Source organism: Hemiscyllium ocellatum, chromosome 18 (genome assembly GCF_020745735.1).
Source record: "Hemiscyllium ocellatum isolate sHemOce1 chromosome 18, sHemOce1.pat.X.cur, whole genome shotgun sequence".
NCBI classification, from domain to species: Eukaryota; Metazoa; Chordata; class Chondrichthyes; order Orectolobiformes; family Hemiscylliidae; genus Hemiscyllium; species Hemiscyllium ocellatum.
Window position 1 is genome coordinate 23985587 of NC_083418.1, and position 21491 is coordinate 24007077.

General features: G+C 43.7%; 1 protein-coding gene across 1 annotated transcript; it reads left to right on the top strand.

Moving 5' to 3' along the window:
* The first annotated feature begins 9795 nt into the window (after positions 1 to 9795).
* cdkn1cb (cyclin dependent kinase inhibitor 1Cb) lies at positions 9796 to 12481 on the top strand. The gene is made up of 3 exons (XM_060838760.1): positions 9796 to 10571; positions 10975 to 11118; positions 11753 to 12481. The coding sequence occupies exons 1-2, from the start codon at positions 10040 to 10042 to the stop codon at positions 11079 to 11081; spliced, it is 639 nt and encodes a 212-aa protein (XP_060694743.1). The 5' UTR covers positions 9796 to 10039; the 3' UTR covers positions 11082 to 11118; positions 11753 to 12481.
* Positions 12482 to 21491: the final 9010 nt, after the last annotated feature.

Consider the following 21491-nt stretch of genomic DNA (forward strand, 5'->3'; position numbering starts at 1 on the left):
AGACACCTTGGGCTAAATGGCCTACTTCTGTCCTACATCTAATTGTCTTAAAGGGCATTGGAAGGGTATTCAATAATAACTTTCAAAGGGAATTGGATGGGTCATTTTAAGGACAAAGTTTTGTGGTCTGTGTAGAAAGAGTAGAGATGTGGGATTAATTGTGCTATTTCAAATCGACAAAACAAACCCCATGGTCCTATCATCGTCTTTTCTATGTTTCGATTACTGGAGTAAATTTAACTCGTTGATATTTCTCTGCCATGGGTTAAAGACATATCACCAGATGATGGCGCTGTGACATTGCATGGTCATCAAAAATGCTGCTTCGACTTGAGTTTTCTTAGTTGCCTTGAACTTGTTTTCAAAAAAATTGTGTAAGTTGGCAAAAAATGCGAGAAGGATTAAAAATTATTTTATCTTCATTGATCTATATTCCAAACTTTCTTGCTGCTTTCCTCATTAAAGCTGAAATGAAGGTTTTGGCACCGTTTAACTGAATCCACTACACCACCTTCTTCATTGCCTATGAAACTGTTCCAGAATTCTTGGAAGTGATTTTCCAGAGAGAGAGAGAGTAGAGTTTTATTGAGAATATACTGGAAATTATTACATGAACCATGATTTTCAGAAACATTGTTTTTGTGCATATCAAGAAATGCATGTTCCGTCAATCCTGCTATAGAAGCATTCTTGATTGAGGAAAGGTCATAGAATCATGGGTGTTGCAGGACTTTATAATCACTGATTCTAACGTAATTCTTTGTAAATTTTAAAAAACTTTTTTCATTAAGAAATTGCAGCCTCATATACAATGCACAATTGAATACTAACAAAAACAAAGGGGTGTGGCATCCTTGCCAGGGCAATTTTAATAGATTGTGATGAATCACACAATAGGACTTGGTGATTTGCCAAATGTTAAACCAAATTTTAGTGCTGGGCAAATAATTCACTCACATAGGATTGAGTCACTCTGCATTTACTTATCATTAAACCAATCAGTTTCACTGTGTGCTGTGGATATAATGCACACTGAATGAATTCCTTGTTTTTTTAGTTTTTCTAAAATATTCCAGTCAAGATATGGAATAATGAACACCCTAAGCAGGATACAGGCTGGGATGTAATTTGAATGATTCCAACAGAGCGTAAGGAATATACAAGGAGTGATTTACAGGTTGGAATCTAATCAAGGAGTTCAGATGGTTTGCACATAGAATAGCAATACCTGAGAGTGATTTGAATGCCAGAATGCATTGAAGGAGTTCAATGGAGGTTTATAAATGGAGGAGCAGATATCTCTGAGTGAAATACTGGCTGCAATTTAATTGAGACAGTCACTTATTTTAAATATAAATAATGGACTAAACAGTGAGTCGCAGACATGCATCAAATGGGGAAGTTCAAATATAATAAAAACTTGTATTTGCATAGTGGCTTTAACAAAAGAAAATTCTTAGGTTTTTCACAGAATCAAATAGAAATTAAAATTAGACAAAAATTAATGCTCAGCCAAAAGTAGACTTAAAATGGGATGAAGAAAAACTTGGTAAAAGAAACAGGAAGATTTGAAAGGAAGCTGGATGGATAAAGAGACATTTTGAAGAAATGCCTGACCTTTAACCTTTGACCCCAAGATGAGCTTCCAAACAGATATGCACACAACCATCAAGATTGCTGACTTTCACACCCGTAACTCTGCCCCCTGACTCCCCATGGACAGCTCAGGCTGTGGTGCTGACATTGCAGAGGCTTCACTGTTGGCGATGGAGGAGCCCAGAGCCAGGACCCTGGGTGACTGAAGACCAGCGGCAGCATCTGGAGGAGTGTTAGAAAGGGAAAGGGAGGCATGAGACCAGGCCCATGGCTCCAGCTCGGATCTGGTGGTTGAGGGAATGACGGTGTCAGTGGAGGCAGGGCCGGTAACAGAGACCTCGGAACCCATTACAGAGACCCTGGCCGATGTCAAGCTGTGAACGGAGGAGTAGCGGAGGGTAACAAGAAGAAGAGGGGAAGACAAGCTCTGTTGCAGTAAAATCTTACATCATATTCAGCATTTGAAAATGGCATTGGAGCATGGCAACAATTTGTGTTTTGCACACGACAAAACACTTCCTGCTATATTTTTATATACAGGTGCCAATAAATCTAAACCTAAAAATCTAATACCTGCACAATTAGGGATGCTGGCATCAAAAATGGAGCCAAAGGATGACTTTGATATAAGCATAGAGAGGCTCTGGCCATGAAGGGATTTGAACGCAAGAATGAAAATGTTGAGGCAATGTGGGGAGATTTCAGTGAGCACGGGATAATGCAAGTTGGGTCATCAGAGTTTTAGATGATCTGAGGTTCTTTTCTTGGAGAGTAACAGATTGGAGACTGCCCTGGAAAGCTTGAAACAGTCAGGTCTGGAGCTGGCCAAGGGTTTCAGCTCTCACAGTCAATATTTATTGGCCAAAGTGTTGGAGTTGACACATGGGGAAAGGTTGGACAATATATTGACTCTCAGCAAACCAGTTGCAAATGTGTTGCTGGTCAAAGCACAGCAGGCCAGGCAGCATCTGCAGATGCTGGAGATCACAGCTGCAACCAGCAACACATTTGCAGCTGTGATCTCCAGCATCTGCAGACCTCATTTTTTACTCTCAGCAAACCAGTGCCATCTTTATCAACTAAATGAAAAGAGGAATGCAAAGCTGTTCCTTCCTGGCAAAGTTCGTATTGATAAAAAGAGGTGAGTGCAATTTCAAACAGGGTTGCAAAGAACAATCGTGCCTGATATTCAGCAACAGTAATAACGCTCCCAAAGTGGTAGTCAGGTGCAGTTAAAGAGGCAGAGAGATGTTGCTGGATTTTCCTGAGAGGAAGCAAAGCAAAGAAACAAGTGGGAAAGAAAGAGAGAATGATAGCAATGTAATAAGGAGGTTCAGGACAGGAAGGGTGAGGAATTTCATAACAGATAAAGCTGCACTGGAAACAGATGATGTTGCAAAGATGGAAATCCTCAGATGCCCTCTCAGTGATTGCGATGGAAACTTAGCTCAGAGTCATAGTCATACCCTTCGGTCCAACCCGTCCACGCCAACCAGATATCCAACCCACTCTAGTCCCAACTGCCAGCACCTGGCCCATATCCCTCCAAACCCTTCCTATTCATAATCCCATCCAAATGCCTCTTAAATGTTGCAATTGTAATAGCCTCCACCACATTCTCTGGCAGCTCATTCCATACTTGTACCACCTTCTGCGTGAAAATGTTGTCCCTTAGGTCTCTTTTATATCTTTCCCCTCTCACCCTAACCTATGCCCTCTAGTTCTGGACTCCCCCACCCCAGGGAAAAGACTTTGTCTATTTATCCTATCCATGCCCCTCATGATTTTCTAAACCTCTGCAATGTCACCCCTCAGCCTCCAACACTCCAGTGAAAATATCCTAGCCTAATCAACCTCTCCCTATAGCTCAAATGCTCCAATCCTGACAACATCCTTGCAAATCTTTTCTGAACCCTTTCAAGTTTCACAACATCTTTCCAATTGGAAGGAGACCAGAATTACACGCAATATTCCAACAATAGCCTAACCAATTTCCTGTACAGCCACAACATGACCTCCCAACTCCTGTACTCAATGCTCTGACCAATAAAGGAGTCAATAAGATCAGAGGATCTAAATAGTCTAGCTCAGCCTAAAACCATATCAAGGGAAACAGTGGAATTTGCTGGAAATACTAAGGCTTCATTCCTCAATCAAGTGGAGGAAGTTGTCCTGTCAAGGGCTGTTGGAAAAGAGTCCGACTACATGGAGAATGAGGACTGTGTGCTGTTATTTTTGTTTGTGTGGAACCTCGCTTGTGTATTCATGGTCACTGTGTAGATGAGAAGACTAGGAGCAGGAGTAGGCCATTTGGCCCTTCAAGCCTGCTCCTTATTTCCATATGATCTTCCATCTCAATGTCATATTCCCTCTTTCTCTCCATACCCCATTCTGAAAATATCAACCTCTTTCTTGAAAAGATTCACTGAGTTGGCCTGCAAAGCCTTCTGTGGTAGCAAATTCCACAAGTTGACCATCCTCTGAGTGAAGAAGTGTTTCTTCATCTTCATGGCCTATCCTCTGTCCTGAGACTATGACTTCTGGTTCTAGACTCCATAACTAGGGGAAACATCCATCATGTATCTAGTCTGTTGAGCTCTGGTGAACACAGGCCCAATCAAATTCATCTCTCCTCATAAGACAGTCCTGCCATCCCTATATTAGGTTGTGTCCTTTTGCTGCACTCCCTGTATGGCAAGTGTATTTTGTCTTAGGTAGGGAGGTCAAAACTGTGCATAATACTCCAGGTGTGGTCTCACCAAGACCCAGAGTAATTGCAATAAGACATTCCTACTTCTGAACTCAAATCCTTCTAGCAGTAATGGCCAACATATCATTTTAGGGAGGGTTTCACTGCAGAACACTGAATGGATGGGAGTGAGTTGCAGGTGATTGGTTGTTTTACATGTATAACGTAGAATTGTTTTAGACTATGTCTCCCATCTCCATTGTATATCAGAAAATCTCATGCAGTACCATTTTGATTTTTCAAGCTGAAATGATAGTATGTTTTCCAATTACCCAGTAAATGTTCATAAATTCATAAAATTACTGCCACTTAGTGAAGAATTTTTGAATCAGTTACATATTGAAATTTAGTCAATGGGATCCAATAGGCTACACAGTGAACAATGGATGCATGGGAATGATTTGTAGGTCAAGACATAATAAAGTTATGCAAATAGGTTTATAAATATAGAACTCCCTGCTACAGGAATGAGGTTGTTAAACTTGAAAAGGTTCAGAAAAGATTTACAAGGATGTTGCCAGGGCTAGAGGGTTTGAGCTATGAGGAGAGGCTGAAAAGGCTGGGCCTATTTTCCCTGGAACGTCGGAGGCGTATCCTTATAGAGGTTTATAAAATCATGAGGGGCATGGATAGGGTGAATAGGCAAGGTCTTTTCCCTAGAGAAGGGGAGTCCAAAACTAGAGGCATCAGATTAAAGTGGGAGGAGAAAGATTGAAAAGGGGCAACTTTTTCATGCAGAGGGTGGTGTGTGTTTGGAATGAGCTGCCAGAGGAAGTGCTGGAGGCTGGTACAATTACAGCATTTAAAAGACATCTGGAGAGGTATGAATTGGAAGGGGTAAGAAGGATATGGGCCAAACATGGGCAAATGGGACTAGATTAATTTAGGATATCTGGTCAGCATGGACGAGTTGGAGCAAAGGGTCTGTTTCCTTGCTGTGCACCTCTATGACTCTAGAAGAAACACAGAGAATGCTGGAGAAACTCAGCATGTCTGGCAGTTCCTGATGAAAGATAAACAGGGTTAATGTTTTGACTCTGGTATGACTTCTTCAGAACCATCTTGAAGTGAGCCAAAGACTGTAATCTAATGAAATGTTTCCACCACTGCCATATTGTCAAAGGCAATAGAGATGTTAACCCAGACACAGGTCAGGGGGCAGGGCAGTGTTTAAATACTGAAATGCCCACACCTCATGAATGAATAAAAGTTTCTGTACAAAGCTTACAGGCTGACATTAGTTTGTCAAAAGAAAGACATATTTGGATGAAGGAAAGAAACCAAGAAAGGAGCAAAATGAAATGCAGGTTTTGCGTAATCCACATAATGTACTAATATATATTAGTTAAGACCTGCATATGAAATATATTTGGAGCTCCATTTCACCACTCTCTAGATGCAGAACTAATTGCCATTGTTGGTATATTTTGAACTGGACCAATAACCCTGTTGTTGATGCCACCTTTAAATAGATGCACTGTCAGTCCAGAGCCGCCCTACACAGTTTTATGATCTTTGCCCTGGGCATGACAGAGATGGGAACATTGGTGTCCGAATTTACAGGCAGGGACCCAGAGACTCTGGTGGATGGGGTGATACAGAGGCGGGACCTCCACTAACCCCAGGATCAGCAGTGGAGGTCATGACATCAGACCATGGTCCAAGGTTGCCACCCCATCTGGTGCAATCTCAGTCCTCGAGAGGAATGCACAGCAAAGGAGGAAGAGAGCCAATGACCTTCTCCACATAGTGGAACCATCTTCTCAGTGTTAATTCACAATCTCTCCATTTATGCTACTGAACCCATCTCCAACCAAGGCTTATGCTCTGCTGTTCTGACTATTATTTGTAACAATATTCCTCATCTTCTCTCACTGACCCCAATCCCAGGGTCTACTGACCCTTCATACCCTTTCTGATGCCTCCTCACTTGCCTGGGCCATCTCCCCTCCTGTGCCAAAAAATAGCAGCTGTGCAACCCACTTCCACATCCCTTAGTAGCTCCCTGTCTCTCATTCCAGGGGGAAATAACCCAAGTAGGACAGAATGAGTCCTCAACCTCTTGTGTAGTGAGAACACTGACTGCCGCTGAAGAGCTGACTGACTATATCCAAGCCTCTGAACTGTTACAGGAGGCTGTCCATTATTCTCTTTGTGGGGAATCCATGACTGAAGGCAATCTCCCTTGGTAGTCGGAGGATTGCGGACAACTAAGACAAGATTCCTGGCTTTACCTCTATTCTACACAGCAAGGCTGATAGATCAACCCTGAATCTTCTGACTGAGAGGTGAAAACGCTCCAGCACAGCTGACACCTTGGACAGCAGCCTTCACACTGTAATGCCCTCTCTCTCAATATTGGCACAATTTAGGTCATCCTCTCCTTTACATGCAATATAGTTTCCCCATTAAACACAAGAAGTCTCATAAGTCTGTGCTTTATAAAGCTGAGACTTCAGTCTAAAATTAATTTTAAATCTGTAATTTCTTCTGTTAGACCATTGTATGTCATTTATATCGACTCGCCCACCAACTAGATCTGGGCGACGCGAAACCTAAAATGCATATTTTCAGGCTGAGATGCTGTTATAATGGAAAGACTTGTTACCTATGAATGATGTTTCTGAATGTACTCCGTGTGCATTTTCGTAGCGTGGGGCAGACTCCGGTATTACAAAAACGACTGGAATGCGATGTGGTCTCTGGCATTTACATAACTATTATCAAACCTTTATCAAAGCATTCCCCATCAATCCATTCCTGTTGTCAAACAGCAGCCACTCTGGACAAATGCTGTACTTTGAGAAATGGTTTATTCCATATTCGGTATCTGAATTCTTGGAGCAAAGGTTGTCTTTTTAAGAAATAACTTGTAGCCTACACTGGTCGCCCCCACACTACATGAATAAAATATTTCCGCGTTTTTATTAATGAATGACTGAACACTTTTCTTTGTATTTGTATGATCACGTTTCATACCCATTTAAAACGTTTAAATTCCAGCCACAGCTTTAAACAGTGTATGAGTTTGTTAAACTCATGTATGAGGTAAAGACTTACACCCACACCTTTCTGTCTGGCTAGTTTAACCAGTGTGCCATTTTCACTGAACCCTGATCGTAGTAGTCATGAGAAACCAGACATGAGATTACCCTTTAGAAAATCTCAAGTCCAAACCTAAGGCAGAATTCAACTCACTGGCGATGACATAAAACTAGGAGGACCCATTTGAATTGGCGAGTGATCGTCTACCTTCCAGAAAAAGTAAATTATATTTTCAAAAGTACTCCAAAGGCGAGAGAAGGTAGCTTTTAATGTTGAAAGGAGTGTTTAATCCGCTTTCGCCTCCACCCACCTAGAACCGTTGTTATGTTCTACTTTCATGTTAGGAGTGATGTGTGAATCACGCTTTTGAAATCGGGAAAAAATATTTCCATGTCTGCGAGTGTATTTTCTTTGGAGAGGGGTTGGGGGGGAGGCAAGTCATGTTTATTAACAGGGAGTAGTCAGGTATTTTTCGAGCAATTACTATTAACGTTTGCAAGGGTTTGCTGAGTGACAACGTGAACTTTGTTACAAGAGCGCTGGAGATATTGCGGCTTTCAATGACACAATGATTAAGCAACGATTTCACTGCATTTGAGCCGAACCCTATGGACTAGTAATGAAGTCTAACCGTGCGAACGTGTGCGGTCTGTTTGTTTTTATGTGAATTAGATACTCTGGCTGGAGTTGCTGTTTCCAAACCCCAGTCGGTCAGACCTGTCACGAACAATATTCCACGTTATGTTTTTATCTTTCTAAATAATGAGTCGCCCGGTGATTGGGTGTGCTTTGTAAAATAACATATGCAAATTTCCAAACCCCTGTTCCTTTATTTCCGGATTCTGTGGAGTTGTTGGGAATATTGCATCAGACAATGTGGTTGTATTTGCGAACGAAGGTGGGGTTAGGTTCGGTGTCTTGCCTCCTGGATACAGGGCAGAGACTCGATTGTTACGGGATTGGGTTAGAGAAAGTTCTCTCCCTTTCTCTCGCCCAGAACGCTACATCACGAACGTCTGTATTTTTCAAGATTCTGTTTTGTGAGCGCAAGGGTCTTAAAACACACACACAATCAGTCGGCGTTTGGGTTTCTTTGTAGTCAGGACGACCCTGAAACCGTGATGCGAAACTGCATTCTCCACAGGGGGCAGACAAGCCGAGATGGCTAATCTGTCAAGCTTCCCCAGTCCGGCTGAAATGAACTTCTCCATGTTGAGGTGTTAGACCTCAGAAAGTCGCCAGTTCATGGGACTGAACGTTCCCCAGCGGGAAGGTGCGGTACGTTGTAAATAACTCTTGGAAGTTTGTTGACAAAATAAGCACACGACAGGATGAAGAAATCGACCCCAACAGCTGAATGTATGCAATCTGTGCGTGTGTGTTTTACAGTTAAAAATTACACAACAGCAGGTTATAGTCCAACAGGTTTAATTGGAAGCACTAGCTTTCGAAGCAACGCTCCTTCATCAGGTAGTTGTCCAACCTGATGTCCAACCAGCTGGGACAACCACCTGATGAAGGAGCAGCGCTCCGAAAGCTAGTGCTTCCAATTAAACCTGTTGGACTGTAACCTGGGTGTTGTGTGATTTTTAACTTTGTGCACCTCAGTCCAACACCGGCAGCTCCAAATCATGTTTTACAGTTGGAACATTAGAACAGAGGAACATGTTTTCCTAAATCTCTGTTTACTTTAGCTGAAGGTCCCATTTGCATAGCAAACAGACCCCACAAGAACATGTTTTGTCGGTCGAAACTAAAACTATAATTAAGCAGAACACTCTAAAATATGTTTTGAAGAGCAACGAATTTGGTAAACAGTCTTTAAAAGTCCGTGTGCACCTCTCTGCAGGCTCCACCCAACGCAGGCGATGTAAGGGTTAAAAACATTCCTGCGCGTTATAATACATTACCAAGTAACTTTTGGGAGACTACGTTAGATATGCACAGGATTCGAGTGCGGGGTGGATTTTCTGTGCATCTTTACTGCGAGATTTTAAAGGTAAAAAGAAAAAAAAACAACCTGCTTTTAATGGGTTTGCAGCTGCGGGGTTGTTATTATTGTGTGTGTGAGAGAGACAGAGGAGTTTAAAAGCCAGCTCGCTGTCTTGCCTCCTTCCTCTCTGTGCACACACTCAGCGGACTCTCTCTGCCATAGTGTTGTAGATCCCCGGGCGTAAACAAAGAAGGGGCGGGCGAGCTGCCAATCACTCTGAGCGACGGCCGGGCCGGTCCAATGGGGCTGCTGGGGGAGCGGGGACACCCCGCGCGTGAGCAATAGGGGCGCGGCCCGCCGGCGAGTGAATGAAGGCATTGGGCGAGGGCGAGCGGGGGGCGGGGTTATCGCTGGGCACGCTCGACGTGAATGGACCAGCCCACCCCCGGAGAGCTGCTTAAATAACATCGGGGAGGCGCCGGGCAAAAACATTGCAAACGCGGCGCTGTAGTAATTAGCTGCATCCGAGTAAAAGAGGAAGGGGGTGGGTTAAAAAAAAAGACAATCCTGCTCCAGAGCTTTGCTTTTCTTCATTGCCTACCTCTTCCCTACAGTTTGCAGAACTGCCTCCTCCACTCCCTACCTTTCCCTCCCACCCCTTTCTTGTTGCAATTGCTACTTTTTCCTCTCTCGCACAGAGAGAGAGAGAGAGGGTCATGTCTAGCGTGCAGCAACAGCAGCTCCCCGGCGGCTGCCTGGAGAGGATGGCGGCGAGGAGGACCTACCCCCTGCACGCCAGGACGGCGGTGTGCCGCAGCCTCTTCGGCCCCATCGACCACGACGAGCTGCGGCGGGAGACGAAGAGCAAGCTGCGGGAGATCAGCGAGCGGGACCGCAGGCGGTGGAACTTCAACTTCGCCGCCGACACCCCGCTGCTGGGGGGCGACTACGAGTGGGAGGAGGAAGGCGGCGAGGACGTGCCCGCTTTCTACCGCGAGAGCGTCCACCGGGGCAGGCTGCGGCTCCCGTGCCCCGTCCCGGAGTCCTGTCACTCGGGCTGTGGCGGCCCCAGCGATCCTGCCGCTGCCCTGGGCGGCGGTGCGGACTCACCCGGCCTGGCCCACCGCTTGTCGGGGCTGGAAGGCAGCGAGACCAACCAGGAGAACCGCTCGGATAACTTGCACTCAGGAATCAAAGCGGGCAGAGCGCCTTGTTCGCGCAAAAGGAGCTCCACGGCACGAATCACAGGTGAGGCAAGTGGCATACTGCCCCCTGCAACTGTTCTCTCATCAAAACTAAAACTCCTTTCTTTTAAAAAAAAGAAAAGCGTGGTGTTTTTTTTTGTTTGCAATGTCTTGCGATTGCAATCGTTCCTAGTGGTTGCTGTTGCATTGGTTTGTCGTGTAGTAGTGATCTCCCCCTCTCAGAAATGCTTGCACAGCAACTCTCCCCTTTTGGGACAAAACAATGCAATCCAGCAAGACCGACTAGAGAGACTTTTACCATCTCATGAAAAACTTTTACTGCTATTTATCCTCCCTTTTTATGAAGAGGTTATCCCTACTTTTGAAGTTGGTGCGCACGGGTTTCGTAACTTTAAAGACATTTTTTAATGTTTTTTTGATTTTGAAAGTATATTTTGTTTGGCTAGACTTTTTCGCCAAGCGAAAGAAGACAGTCGGATCGAAAGCTTCCAGTGAGAACGCGTGTCTCTCGGGGGTGCCCGGGGAACAGACTCCGCGGAAGAGAATAAGATAAAAGAAGGAAGGAGCAAAACCCAGAAGGACAAAACAAAGTGAGTTGAAATGCTGGAATTTGGGGGGGGGGGGGGGGGGGAAGACGAGGAGAGAGGACAGCGACCGTGTTGGGGCATGAGTAACGACTCATAGTAGATTTGAGTAGTAAACAACTCGCTCCGTGGTTTACGTCAGGGTTTTGGGGCGAGGTTAGAGCTGTCATTATCCCGTGACTAATATTTGGAGAACTGGAGCGAGCAGGCGGGGTCATCACCATTCCCCCCCCTTTTTTTTGTTCAACACTGACTTTTTTTGTGTTGTAAAACTACTGCAGAACTGTTTTTGAGGATTGGACTAAGCAACATGGAATGAGTTCGGAGCTTTTTTTTGATTTTTTAGCTTAGTTACCTGAATGCCCTCGGTCAATCACACTCGGGATTTTACCAACTTTTTGTTGAAAGCTGGTAATTTCTCCCCGGGACACGGTGACGTCAGTCTGCGGGGGGAGGGGGGCTAGACGTCACGCTGTGGTCAGATTTGAGCTGACTCACTGCTGGGAGGGTGGAGGATGGGGTTTGATGGCTTTGATTTACTTGTGTCATTAACAAATGCTATAGTTTGTTTCACAATCTGACTACTGACTGACCTTTTTTTCCTCCTCTCTCTCACATTTCACCCGCCCCAATCTTGTAGATATTTGCACTCTTTCTTATTTTAAACACACTTTTCAATGAAAGAAGCGGCTGACAACGACGATCACCATCGTGACTACTCCAACTGAGCAAAAAGCAAAGGACACTGATTCCGGAGAGCGAAGGGGACTCGCCGTCTTTTCGATTTTGTTTTTCTTAATATATGTATACGAAATGAATACACAGTACATGTAGCAACCCAACCTCCAGTGGCGCTCCCACTGCAGCAGAACACAGCGTGCAATTTCAATTTTTTTTTTGCATTGTGTGTCTTACACTTTCCAAAGTGTAATCGTTTCACAATGAGTATGTTACGGGCGAAAAAAGTTCTAAAGTAGTTCTGATATATTTCAGTACGACTCCAGATGTATATTTGTAAAATACAAAGGCTTATACTAACTTATATTTCCTATTTATGTTAAGAATGGTTTGGACCAGTTGTGACACCCAATTGTCCCCTAACAAAGGGAGCTAAAAGAGTAATCTTGACTCGCTTTATTTACAAAATATGTAAATATTTTTTATTTTTTTAGTGCGTGCCTTGCGTTCACATTTTTGTTTGTATCTAAAATATTTAGGTTACTTGAAGGTGAGCATAGATCCCATGTTTTGTTTTCTTTGGTTCTGAGCCGTTTAATGTACCACTGCCACGTTTGTGTTGGTAAAAGTTTTGGATTACAAAAAGTGCATTTCTTGTTTCCGCTGAATAAACGAATATCGTTTTAATTAATTCAGTTTTGAGTCTCCTTTTATCTTCTACCCTGATTCTGAATGGTGACAATAAGCCAAGGTTGTGCGTGGAAACTCTCTAACTGGTTTCCCAACAAATATTGACCCTCTGTCTACCTCATCTCTCTCTCTCCTCTTGAAGTGATAGTGTATACCACAACTTTTAGCACCTGCGCATTCTTGGTTAAGGTATTTGGCTGCCCTAGTGACCCAAATATGGCAAAGTAAACGCTAATTCGGATGCAAGTCGCATTTTTTTTCTAAATGTGACATGACTTGGTTCGAGGAGGGTGGGGTGGGGATGGAGTAAATTGAGTAAGGTAGGACAAGATGGTCAAACATCGTAATGAATCCTGCTGACCAAATACGGAATGAGGTGGAGGTTACTGACGCCTGGCCTGGCCATCACGCAGTCACCGTTACACTAAACATGCCTGGGGTTCTTCTAAACACCTGCTCCTCATCGATGCTATTCAAAAGCCAACCGAATTCCCGCCGCCTTCATTTCATTCTTTCAACAATAACACAAGGGGTGGTGGGGGTGCCTTTCGGATTGATGGCCTCTGTGTAACTTTCACTCCAACCAGAAAGGCAGTGCGTCCATTGTATCTCGATGGATTAGCTACGAAACGTGTGTCTTGGACGAGAATGCTCGCTAGTAAGTGATGCATTTCAATTTAATCCAGTCCATCAACGAAGGAAATAAGATTCAATGCCAATCTACGTGCTTTTTAAAAAAAAATGGGAGCAATATTCCTTTTTTAAAAAAAAAATTACAGCTGACCCTTATTCTTTCTGGGATGTGTTGAGAGGGGGATGGGTTGTTTTCTGTCCAGGCTCAGTTGCCAGTAATACAAAATAACAGATTGGCTTTCATCAGCCCAGTGTTCAGTACGACACAATTTAATTAATTGGAAGGATTGGGATTTGGAAAGTCGGTTTGGAGAAAGGGGACTCATGCAAATTATTTAAAGTCTCAGCTTCGAATCATTGGACTTGTAACCATCCTCCCATGAAATAGCGGGCATTGCAGCCCTGCCTTTCTTGATTTCTGGTCTCCGCCCGAGACGGGCAGTGTGGGGGTGGTGGGGTCTGGATGCATACAAACGATTGATTGATCCCGTTATCACGAACTGTATGGGTTCTGGTGAGACTCACTGCATCTGAGCGCTGTGATTTACAGATTGGAGGGTTTTCCCCGGTGCGCGCTGTGATCGATGCGTTTCGGTGAAACAGAAAGTGTAAATCCGAAAACATATGCCGTTTCTGTAAATCTCTCATCTCGGCGCAAATAACGACCACTGCCTCGAAAGCAAGCAGAACCAAAAACGCATATAGTCGGAAGCTGTAGTTCACACACAAAAAAAAACATGATGGTAAAACCAAAGTCAAAAACACTGCAGAGAGGCGCCCAGCTGAAATGAAAGCGGAAAATGTTGGGCAACAGACCAGCGGGTCAGGTAGCGTTAACATGGAAGTTCATATTCCAAAGAATAAACGGCTCGCCAATTTCAACACTGGTGACATTGAATGACAGAATAATGGCTTGTCAACTTATTGAGCATTTGAGAGACTGAAACCCGCACAATGCGACGTGCTATAGCAATATTTCCCGAGGAGGGGCGGGGGATGGGCTTTGTACTTCAGTGACCATGTTAAACAATAATAACAATGGCCCCAGGAAAGGCAGCTGTATGGAGGCCGATTTATAGGCTCACTCCTGCGAGAATGGAAGCAGGTGTCTTACGCACCATTGTGTAGCAGCCTGCAACTAAAATAGCCTGGTCGAAATCACAATGACTCGCTCATCGACTGCCCTGCCCAAAATCTAAATTCTATATGATTAACATATACATATTTTTATATATGTGTGCGCGACTGTGTAACATGAACTGATGTATCCCCTTGATTCGTCGTGGTCCAGGTTGTAGATGGTTGTTGCAGTTTTTTTTGTGTTTTGGCTACTTTTTTTTGCAGTAACAGTACAGGAGTCTTGTTCTCATTACAAACACAAAGCACACTGGGCCTCTATTATTCACGAGGTTTGTAGCCATATGGCAAATCCGTGTAGACATAGTCGAGATCCATTTATTCGGGGCGATAATGTCTTGCATCAAGGACAATTGGAACTTTGTTTGGCTGCTTTATATAGAAGCGAATAAGAGAGAGAGAGGGAGGGGAAATAATCTAACCAGGAGAGATACCCAGCTAATTATAAACCGAGCCCATATGTGCCTATAATTTTAGGGTAATTGAATGAAGTGCATGAGGTAAATAACGTCACACACCGCACCGAACAAAATACAAAGGTTTGATTAAGGTATTTTAAAACGTTACATGATCGATTGGACATAAGCCATATAAGTTCCAATCAATGCTCCAAAAACCCTGACCAACCCTCAATGGAGTCAAAGCTATGGAACATGACCAGGATGGCTTTCCCCGAATTAATTCGCTTCAAATATACTCGACTGAAACAGATTCTGCCATCGTCTGTCAGCACATCTCTGAAAATCCCAATTATCATTCCGTTATATCACGTACAAAGCACAGCCACGCATGTATATTTATAGTGTGTGTAAATAACTTAAAACCGATCAGTCTAAAGTATTATTTTTAAAAAATACTTTAGCAACATCTTTATTTTCCAGATACACTCGGTTGGGTATAGGGGAACTTCTACGATACTGTATTTGATTTTGAGGTTATAGTAATGGCTGATGTCAGCAGACTTGTGTACTAATCAGCCGCATGATGCAACTTGCTTTTGTAGACAGCTTTATAAACAGAATAGATAGCTTTATAGACGGAATGAACAGATTTATTAACAATATAGACAGCTTTATGAACAATATAGACAGCTTTATAGACAATGGGTCTGATTTTAAGGGGTTGTAAGTGAATCTTGCTACTTGACCAATGCATTTTAATCAGTACGAGAGGATTAAGAAAATCCACTGGGACTCTATCAACTGGGGGATTTACATAAAGTGCCCAAATATTGATTGTAACACGAGAACCTATGATTCTGGTGCATTTCATACACAAGGCAATGGATGAAGTTAAATCTATTGAGATGACGCCCTTTGATGGGTTGGGTGGGTGGTTTCAGAATCCATACATCAGACGGATCAAAAAACAACAACCACACCAGATACATTGGGTAAGCGACTGCCGAAGCAACAGAACTGTGTATCATGCATGTATCACTAGCCGATGCTTCCGTTTGCTTATTACTCATTGACCTGTGCTGTGTCACCCAGGCAAGTTCCGCGTGTGCATTTCGATTTAACGCGGAGGCAAAACTTGAGTCTGGGCATGTTGTTCGGCATGCCTGATCCTCAAAGAGAGGCCTTCGTATTGCTCATCAAACATATCAAGAGAAATCGCACCCATTTAATAAAGTGGCGGCAGTCTTTGTGTCTAGACCAACAGCCAGCATACTGGGCCGCTTTATCCAAGGCCGTGTGACTTAGCGGTTGCTAAAAAGTTGATATGTTTGTGTTCTACTTATTACCCACCAGGCGTACATCACCCTTAAGCTGCTTGGTTGGTATAAAGGCAAAATCTCGAAATAAATGTGTGGTCTGCGTAACCCAATCTGCTGCCATTGTGCGGGTAAAGGTTTCAGCTCTTCCATAAGAAGATTATCACCGCTGTTTTATAATACTTATTGCGGTTGCAGTTCTGAAATAAATCCCTTGCTGTAAAAGAAAATGTTGCTTCTTGCACCATTCATTCATACCGTTTTTTTTTCGGGAAAATGAACTGGAATCCGAAACTAAACCGACTCATTCGTGTTTTCGCGCGAAAACGGTATATTTCTGTAGTCGGTGTAATGTCAACATCTCTGGGCACCGTTAAATGAGAACTCGTTGGATCAACTAAAATCTGTGCCTTTTCCCTGAGAAGCAGCGTAAGAGGGGTAATCAACTGACTTAACCAATGTAGGGATATGTTTTGGTGTTGATTTTTGTTTTCACAGGGAGCTGGGTTACAGCTCATTTTTGGTATGTACAGAAACGAGATCTTCATTTTTTTCCCCCCTGATGCCAGCAAGCCTTCTTTTGAGAGAAAAAAATCCTGTTAATCTCACTGAGGAGCTGGACGGGTCTTGTTACAACGACGCATTGCCAGAAATGGAAAACCTAAAAAGCCCCCTGCACGTCTCTCTCACCATCCTCCCCCCACACACGCCCCTGTATGCTGTAGATATGAGTCAGATCCCTTTGAGATAAGGGGCAATTGTGAGGTACGCCGCGCCCTTCCATTGAATGTATTGTAAACAATGCCATTGCTATCCGGACTCGGGTCTCATTCAAAGTACTGAAAACGCTAAACCGTTAATTTGAATCTTGTCCCGTTTCACTTCATAATCCTGGTCCTGTTCAAAATCGTATCATCTTGGGCCATTCCATCTACTGCTCACAGCACGGGTCCATTGTAACGCGGATTATTGATGTCTGCCCAGAGAATTATTATTTTTCTAAAATGACACCTATACCCAGCAAACATCAGAGCCCAAATATCGTCTTTTGTGGTTTCACTAAAGATGACCCTTGCATGAACCTACAGACAATTTTTTTTCGATACCCATAACGCGACGAATATTACTACTGACTCAGCCGGGGTGGCGAAATCAGATCCACACTAATCATGACAAAAGTTGATTCATCATATTTAACACTGTGGACCTCGCCTCAGCTTAGAACGACACACACACACACGCTCCTCGTCCCATCTGCAAAGCAATACAATTTAATTCCAGAGAGGGAGAAAAAAACTAAGACAATTAGCATTTTTACAGGGCATCTGGTACCAGGGTTTGTTTCGAAGCAGGCGACGTTTGCGGGTGAATAACAAAAGGGAGCTTCATGGCGCGTTTAGACTGAGGAGTGGAGTGAGCGTGCCACACTATTGACCTGTAAATAAGCCATTGTCCCCGAATTAAAGCGCTACCGTCCCGGGGCTCGCAATCAGCCCGATCGGCCTCCATCTGAACGCGAGCACTAATGAGTGCCGTCTGCCTTCTCACATACTCCCATTATGTAGCCCAGGGTCCCGACAACCACACGAAGGAAGTTAGGAAGCAGTAGCCACGGCCGCTCAGCGCCTGCCTTGCGACGCATCCCCCTCACCCCGAACACAGTCGCAGCTGTTTCCTGAGGGACAGCGGGGAGGTGGGAGTCACGGTGTTAAATCACCTCTTTCAATAAATAATATCAGCCAAAACTCAACTCAGTCGCCGTGTCTTTACATCGTTATAGGTATCATTGCAATCATGCAATATTTGGGAGGGCGAGAAAATGCAACATTACCCCTCCCCCGCAACAGAATAAAAGCAGACTTGCAGATTCTCCCAATAGTCCCGTCAACTGCTGACTTGAATCAAACCATTAGCTGATTTCAAACATATCAGAGACCTTGGCGGTGGATTGAAACAGAGGTTTGTTCAAAGACCTGACGAATTGCCCGGACAGTCGGCACCAACCTGTGGACATTGTTTATTTTTCATTTCATGTTTTTTGTGTGTGTGGCAGATCCCACCTGCCTCTCTCATTTGGAAGGACTGGGAATTTGGTTAACGTTGACGGGCCACGCCTCAGCTTTGCGCGGGAAAACTCTCCCCCCCGCCCCCAACGCCTGTTCAGGTCTTCCAGTAGAGCGCGGAAGGTGGGACGGACAGTGTAGAAAGAGTTATAAACCCCCCAGCATCTCCTCACCACACAGGAGAAGCGCCGCGGGGTGGAGAGAAGTTGGGACACTAACCGGCACCACCGATCAATCAAATCCCTCCCCACCCCCAAGGCAAGGCAGAATCAAGCTCGCTCAACCAGGAAAGAATTTAATACATATTAACCAGCTCGCCGGTAAGCTGTACCTAACATCTTAGAAAACATTTTCCTCTCCATCTTTCCTTTTCAGTGAAAAATCACGCAACATCAGGTTGTAATCCAACAGGCTTATTTTGAAGCACTAGCTTTCGGAGCGCTGCCCCTTCGTCATGGAACTGAGAGGTGGTACTTCCAAGTAAACCTGTTGGACTATAACCTAGTGTTGTGTGATTTATTTTAAAAAAAACTTTGTCCACCTCAGTGCAACACTGGCACCAGCTAAATATATGGGCATATGAGCGAGAAATGCACAGACCTGTATATAACAATGATAATTCTGAGCTGTGTATGTAAATGTTGGTATATGTATGGCATGAACAAATGTACAGACAATCAAATTATTTTATGATGATTTTATGAATAAAGTGTATTTTTGAAATAAAAAAAAACACTGGCACCTACACATCACCTCCTTTTGGATACACTTTAAAAGATTATTCATCACAGACCCGAAATGTTAACTCTTGATTTTCTCTCTCCACAAATCTGCTGAGTTTCTCCAGCAATTTCTCCCTCTTTATTTCGGAACCACCTTGTTCCAATGCGCCCTTCTAACCAAATTTCCTCACATTTACGGCCGATGACCTTTGGAAGTTATGGTGAGGAACAGCTGCATTTCATTAATGGCGGAGCACCAATATTCTCTCGGCATAACTGCAGAGAAAAGCGAAGAAAGTCCTCTTGTGGGGAGAGAGGGAAGTTGAGTAATCAGTAAGGACAACACAAAGTCATGTTCTGCTACTAGTATATTCCACAGTTCTCCTCTATATTCACAGAATTGTGAAGAAGGGTCAATGGGCATGAAATGTTAACGCTTGATTTCTCTCCGCAGATGCTGTCAGACCTGCTGAGCTTTTCCAACAAATTCTGTTTTGTTTCACAGAACTGTTGCTGTGCAGGAGACCACTTGGTCCATCACGTCTGGCCTGCTTTCCAAATAAGCTCACCTTATGATATTCTTCCACCCCCAACCCTGCACACTGTTTCAACCATCAAACCTCTCCCGTCTTGAAAGTCCTGATTGAACCTGCCCTTACTATCCTTGAGAACTGCATTCCAAACCTTAACCATGTACAAATAAGTTTTTTCTGATGTCACTTTTGTTTATTTTGCCAATTACGTCAAATCCGTGTCCTTTTCCCCCAATTTACCGGACCTCTCCTGATTTTGAATACTTCAAACAGATCGGCTCTTAACCTTCTCAGGAAGAACAGTCTCAGCTTTTCCAGTCTGTCTTCACTGAAGTTCCTCATCATTTTAACCAATCTTGCAAACCTTATTTTGTATTCCTTGCGTGCTTCCTAGATCTAGCTGACATCTAATTAGCATGTTACACAAGTTCAACATCACCTCCTTGCGGTTGTATGGTATGGTATGAGTGCCAAATGCTTTACTGTTCTCTGCTAACCCATGTGCTCATATAAACCAGGCCTTTCTGTCACTGGAAATCTTTGGTTTCTACCGTTTGTTTCTAACCCTGTTTTCTTACCAAAATTTATCACCCCTCATTTCTTCAAATTGAACTTCACCTATCACCTATCTGACAACTTTAGAGTTTCTTTTTGAGGTTTTAATACTGTCCTCACAGCTTACAACAATTCCAGAATTTTGAGTATTCGACCAGAAATAAAACATTTGCCTACTTTGAAGTTTCGACTCCCTCCCTACCTAACCATTCGGCCTCCATTCCTCTCTGGACTTTCAAGATGCGCCTTCAATCTACATTTTTTTGAACGGATATTAGGTCACCTTTTACATATTTGTTAAGGAGCCGGGTGGTCCTGAGTCATTTTACACTTGCAAGGCACTATATAAATGCAAGTTGCTGTTGCAATGTTCTTGCTCTGGCCACACACTAGGACAAACCCTCAAAAGAGCCTTCGAGCCCTGGTGAGTACAATGTAAAGCGACAGTTTAGCCGCTGCTATCCTGAAAATGGTTGGGCTTGATTTTGTTTTGAATTGGTTAGTTGCTTCCAGATATAAGGAGTTTGTTGATTGTTCTCTGCAAGCGTTCCCAGCACCAACAGTGAAGGCCCATTCAGTCAAAGCGCCCAGGCAGAAGGCTGAGTGACAAGAAACACGTGGCTGCTTTCTTTCCCAACAGCCAACGAGGACCTGACTCGTGAAACCTTGATCCAAAGATTTTTTCAAACACACTCCCTTCCCTTTCCTCCCCATCCGGGGAGCCTTTCAACCTGAGCTCAATACTCGAGGAGAACATCAGTGAGAAGTGGCGAGGGAGACTTTGTTTTAGCAAATTAATACAATTTGCTTCGATAATCTGTTTCACTAATACTCGCTTTTCAGGTCATCTCTGTATGGCTTCTTGAAGCAATTAGTTCAAACTGAGAGCACCATCTCTTTCCAAGGAACCTGTGGAGGCTGAATTTTAAGGTTAGATCTATAACAGAAACTGAAACACCTGATCAGCGGATCCAGACACTCTATACAGTCAACGCAGGAATTCTTGGACATCATCAGAAATATACACATAGACAAGGAAGAAACTATGGTCTTATTCGACGTAACAGCACTGTTCACCTCTATCGACAAAACCCTAGCCAGAGAAACAATAGCCAACCTGCTGGACATACAGAACAGACAACAAGATGGGGAACCTATCAACAAAGACGGCATACTCAAACTACTGGACCTGTGCCTCACAACACACTTCACTTTCAAAAACCAAATATATGAACAAATCAACGGCACACCCATGGGCTCACCCATCTCTGGACTCATAGCAGAAGCTCTAATGCAAAGATTAGAACAAACAGTCTTACCGCAAATTCAACCCAAACTCTGAGTCAGATATGTGGATGACACCTTTGTAATCATTAAAAACACAGAAATAGAAAACACACACCGGATCATCAACTCCACACTCACAGGAATCAGATTCATTAGAGAGGAAGAAATGGACAACCAACTCCCATTCCTAGACATGATGGTACAGAGAACACCGCACGGAGAGTTCACCACAAAGGTATACAGGAAAGCCTCACATACAGACCAAGTCCTCAACTACAAAAGCAACCATCCCAACACACACAAAAGAAGTTGCATCAAGACACTGTTCAAAAGGGCCACAACACACTGCAGCACACCAGAACTG

What these genes read in the sequence shown, in the direction of transcription:
- cdkn1cb (XM_060838760.1), top strand. Translation starts at nt 10,040, where the DNA reads ATGTCTAGCGTGCAGCAACAGCAGCTCCCCGGCGGCTGCCTGGAGAGG. An exon ending in CTCCACGGCACGAATCACAG is followed by an intron (nt 10,572 to 10,974) that starts GTGAGGCAAGTG and finishes TTGTTTGGCTAG; the next exon opens with ACTTTTTCGCCAAGCGAAAG.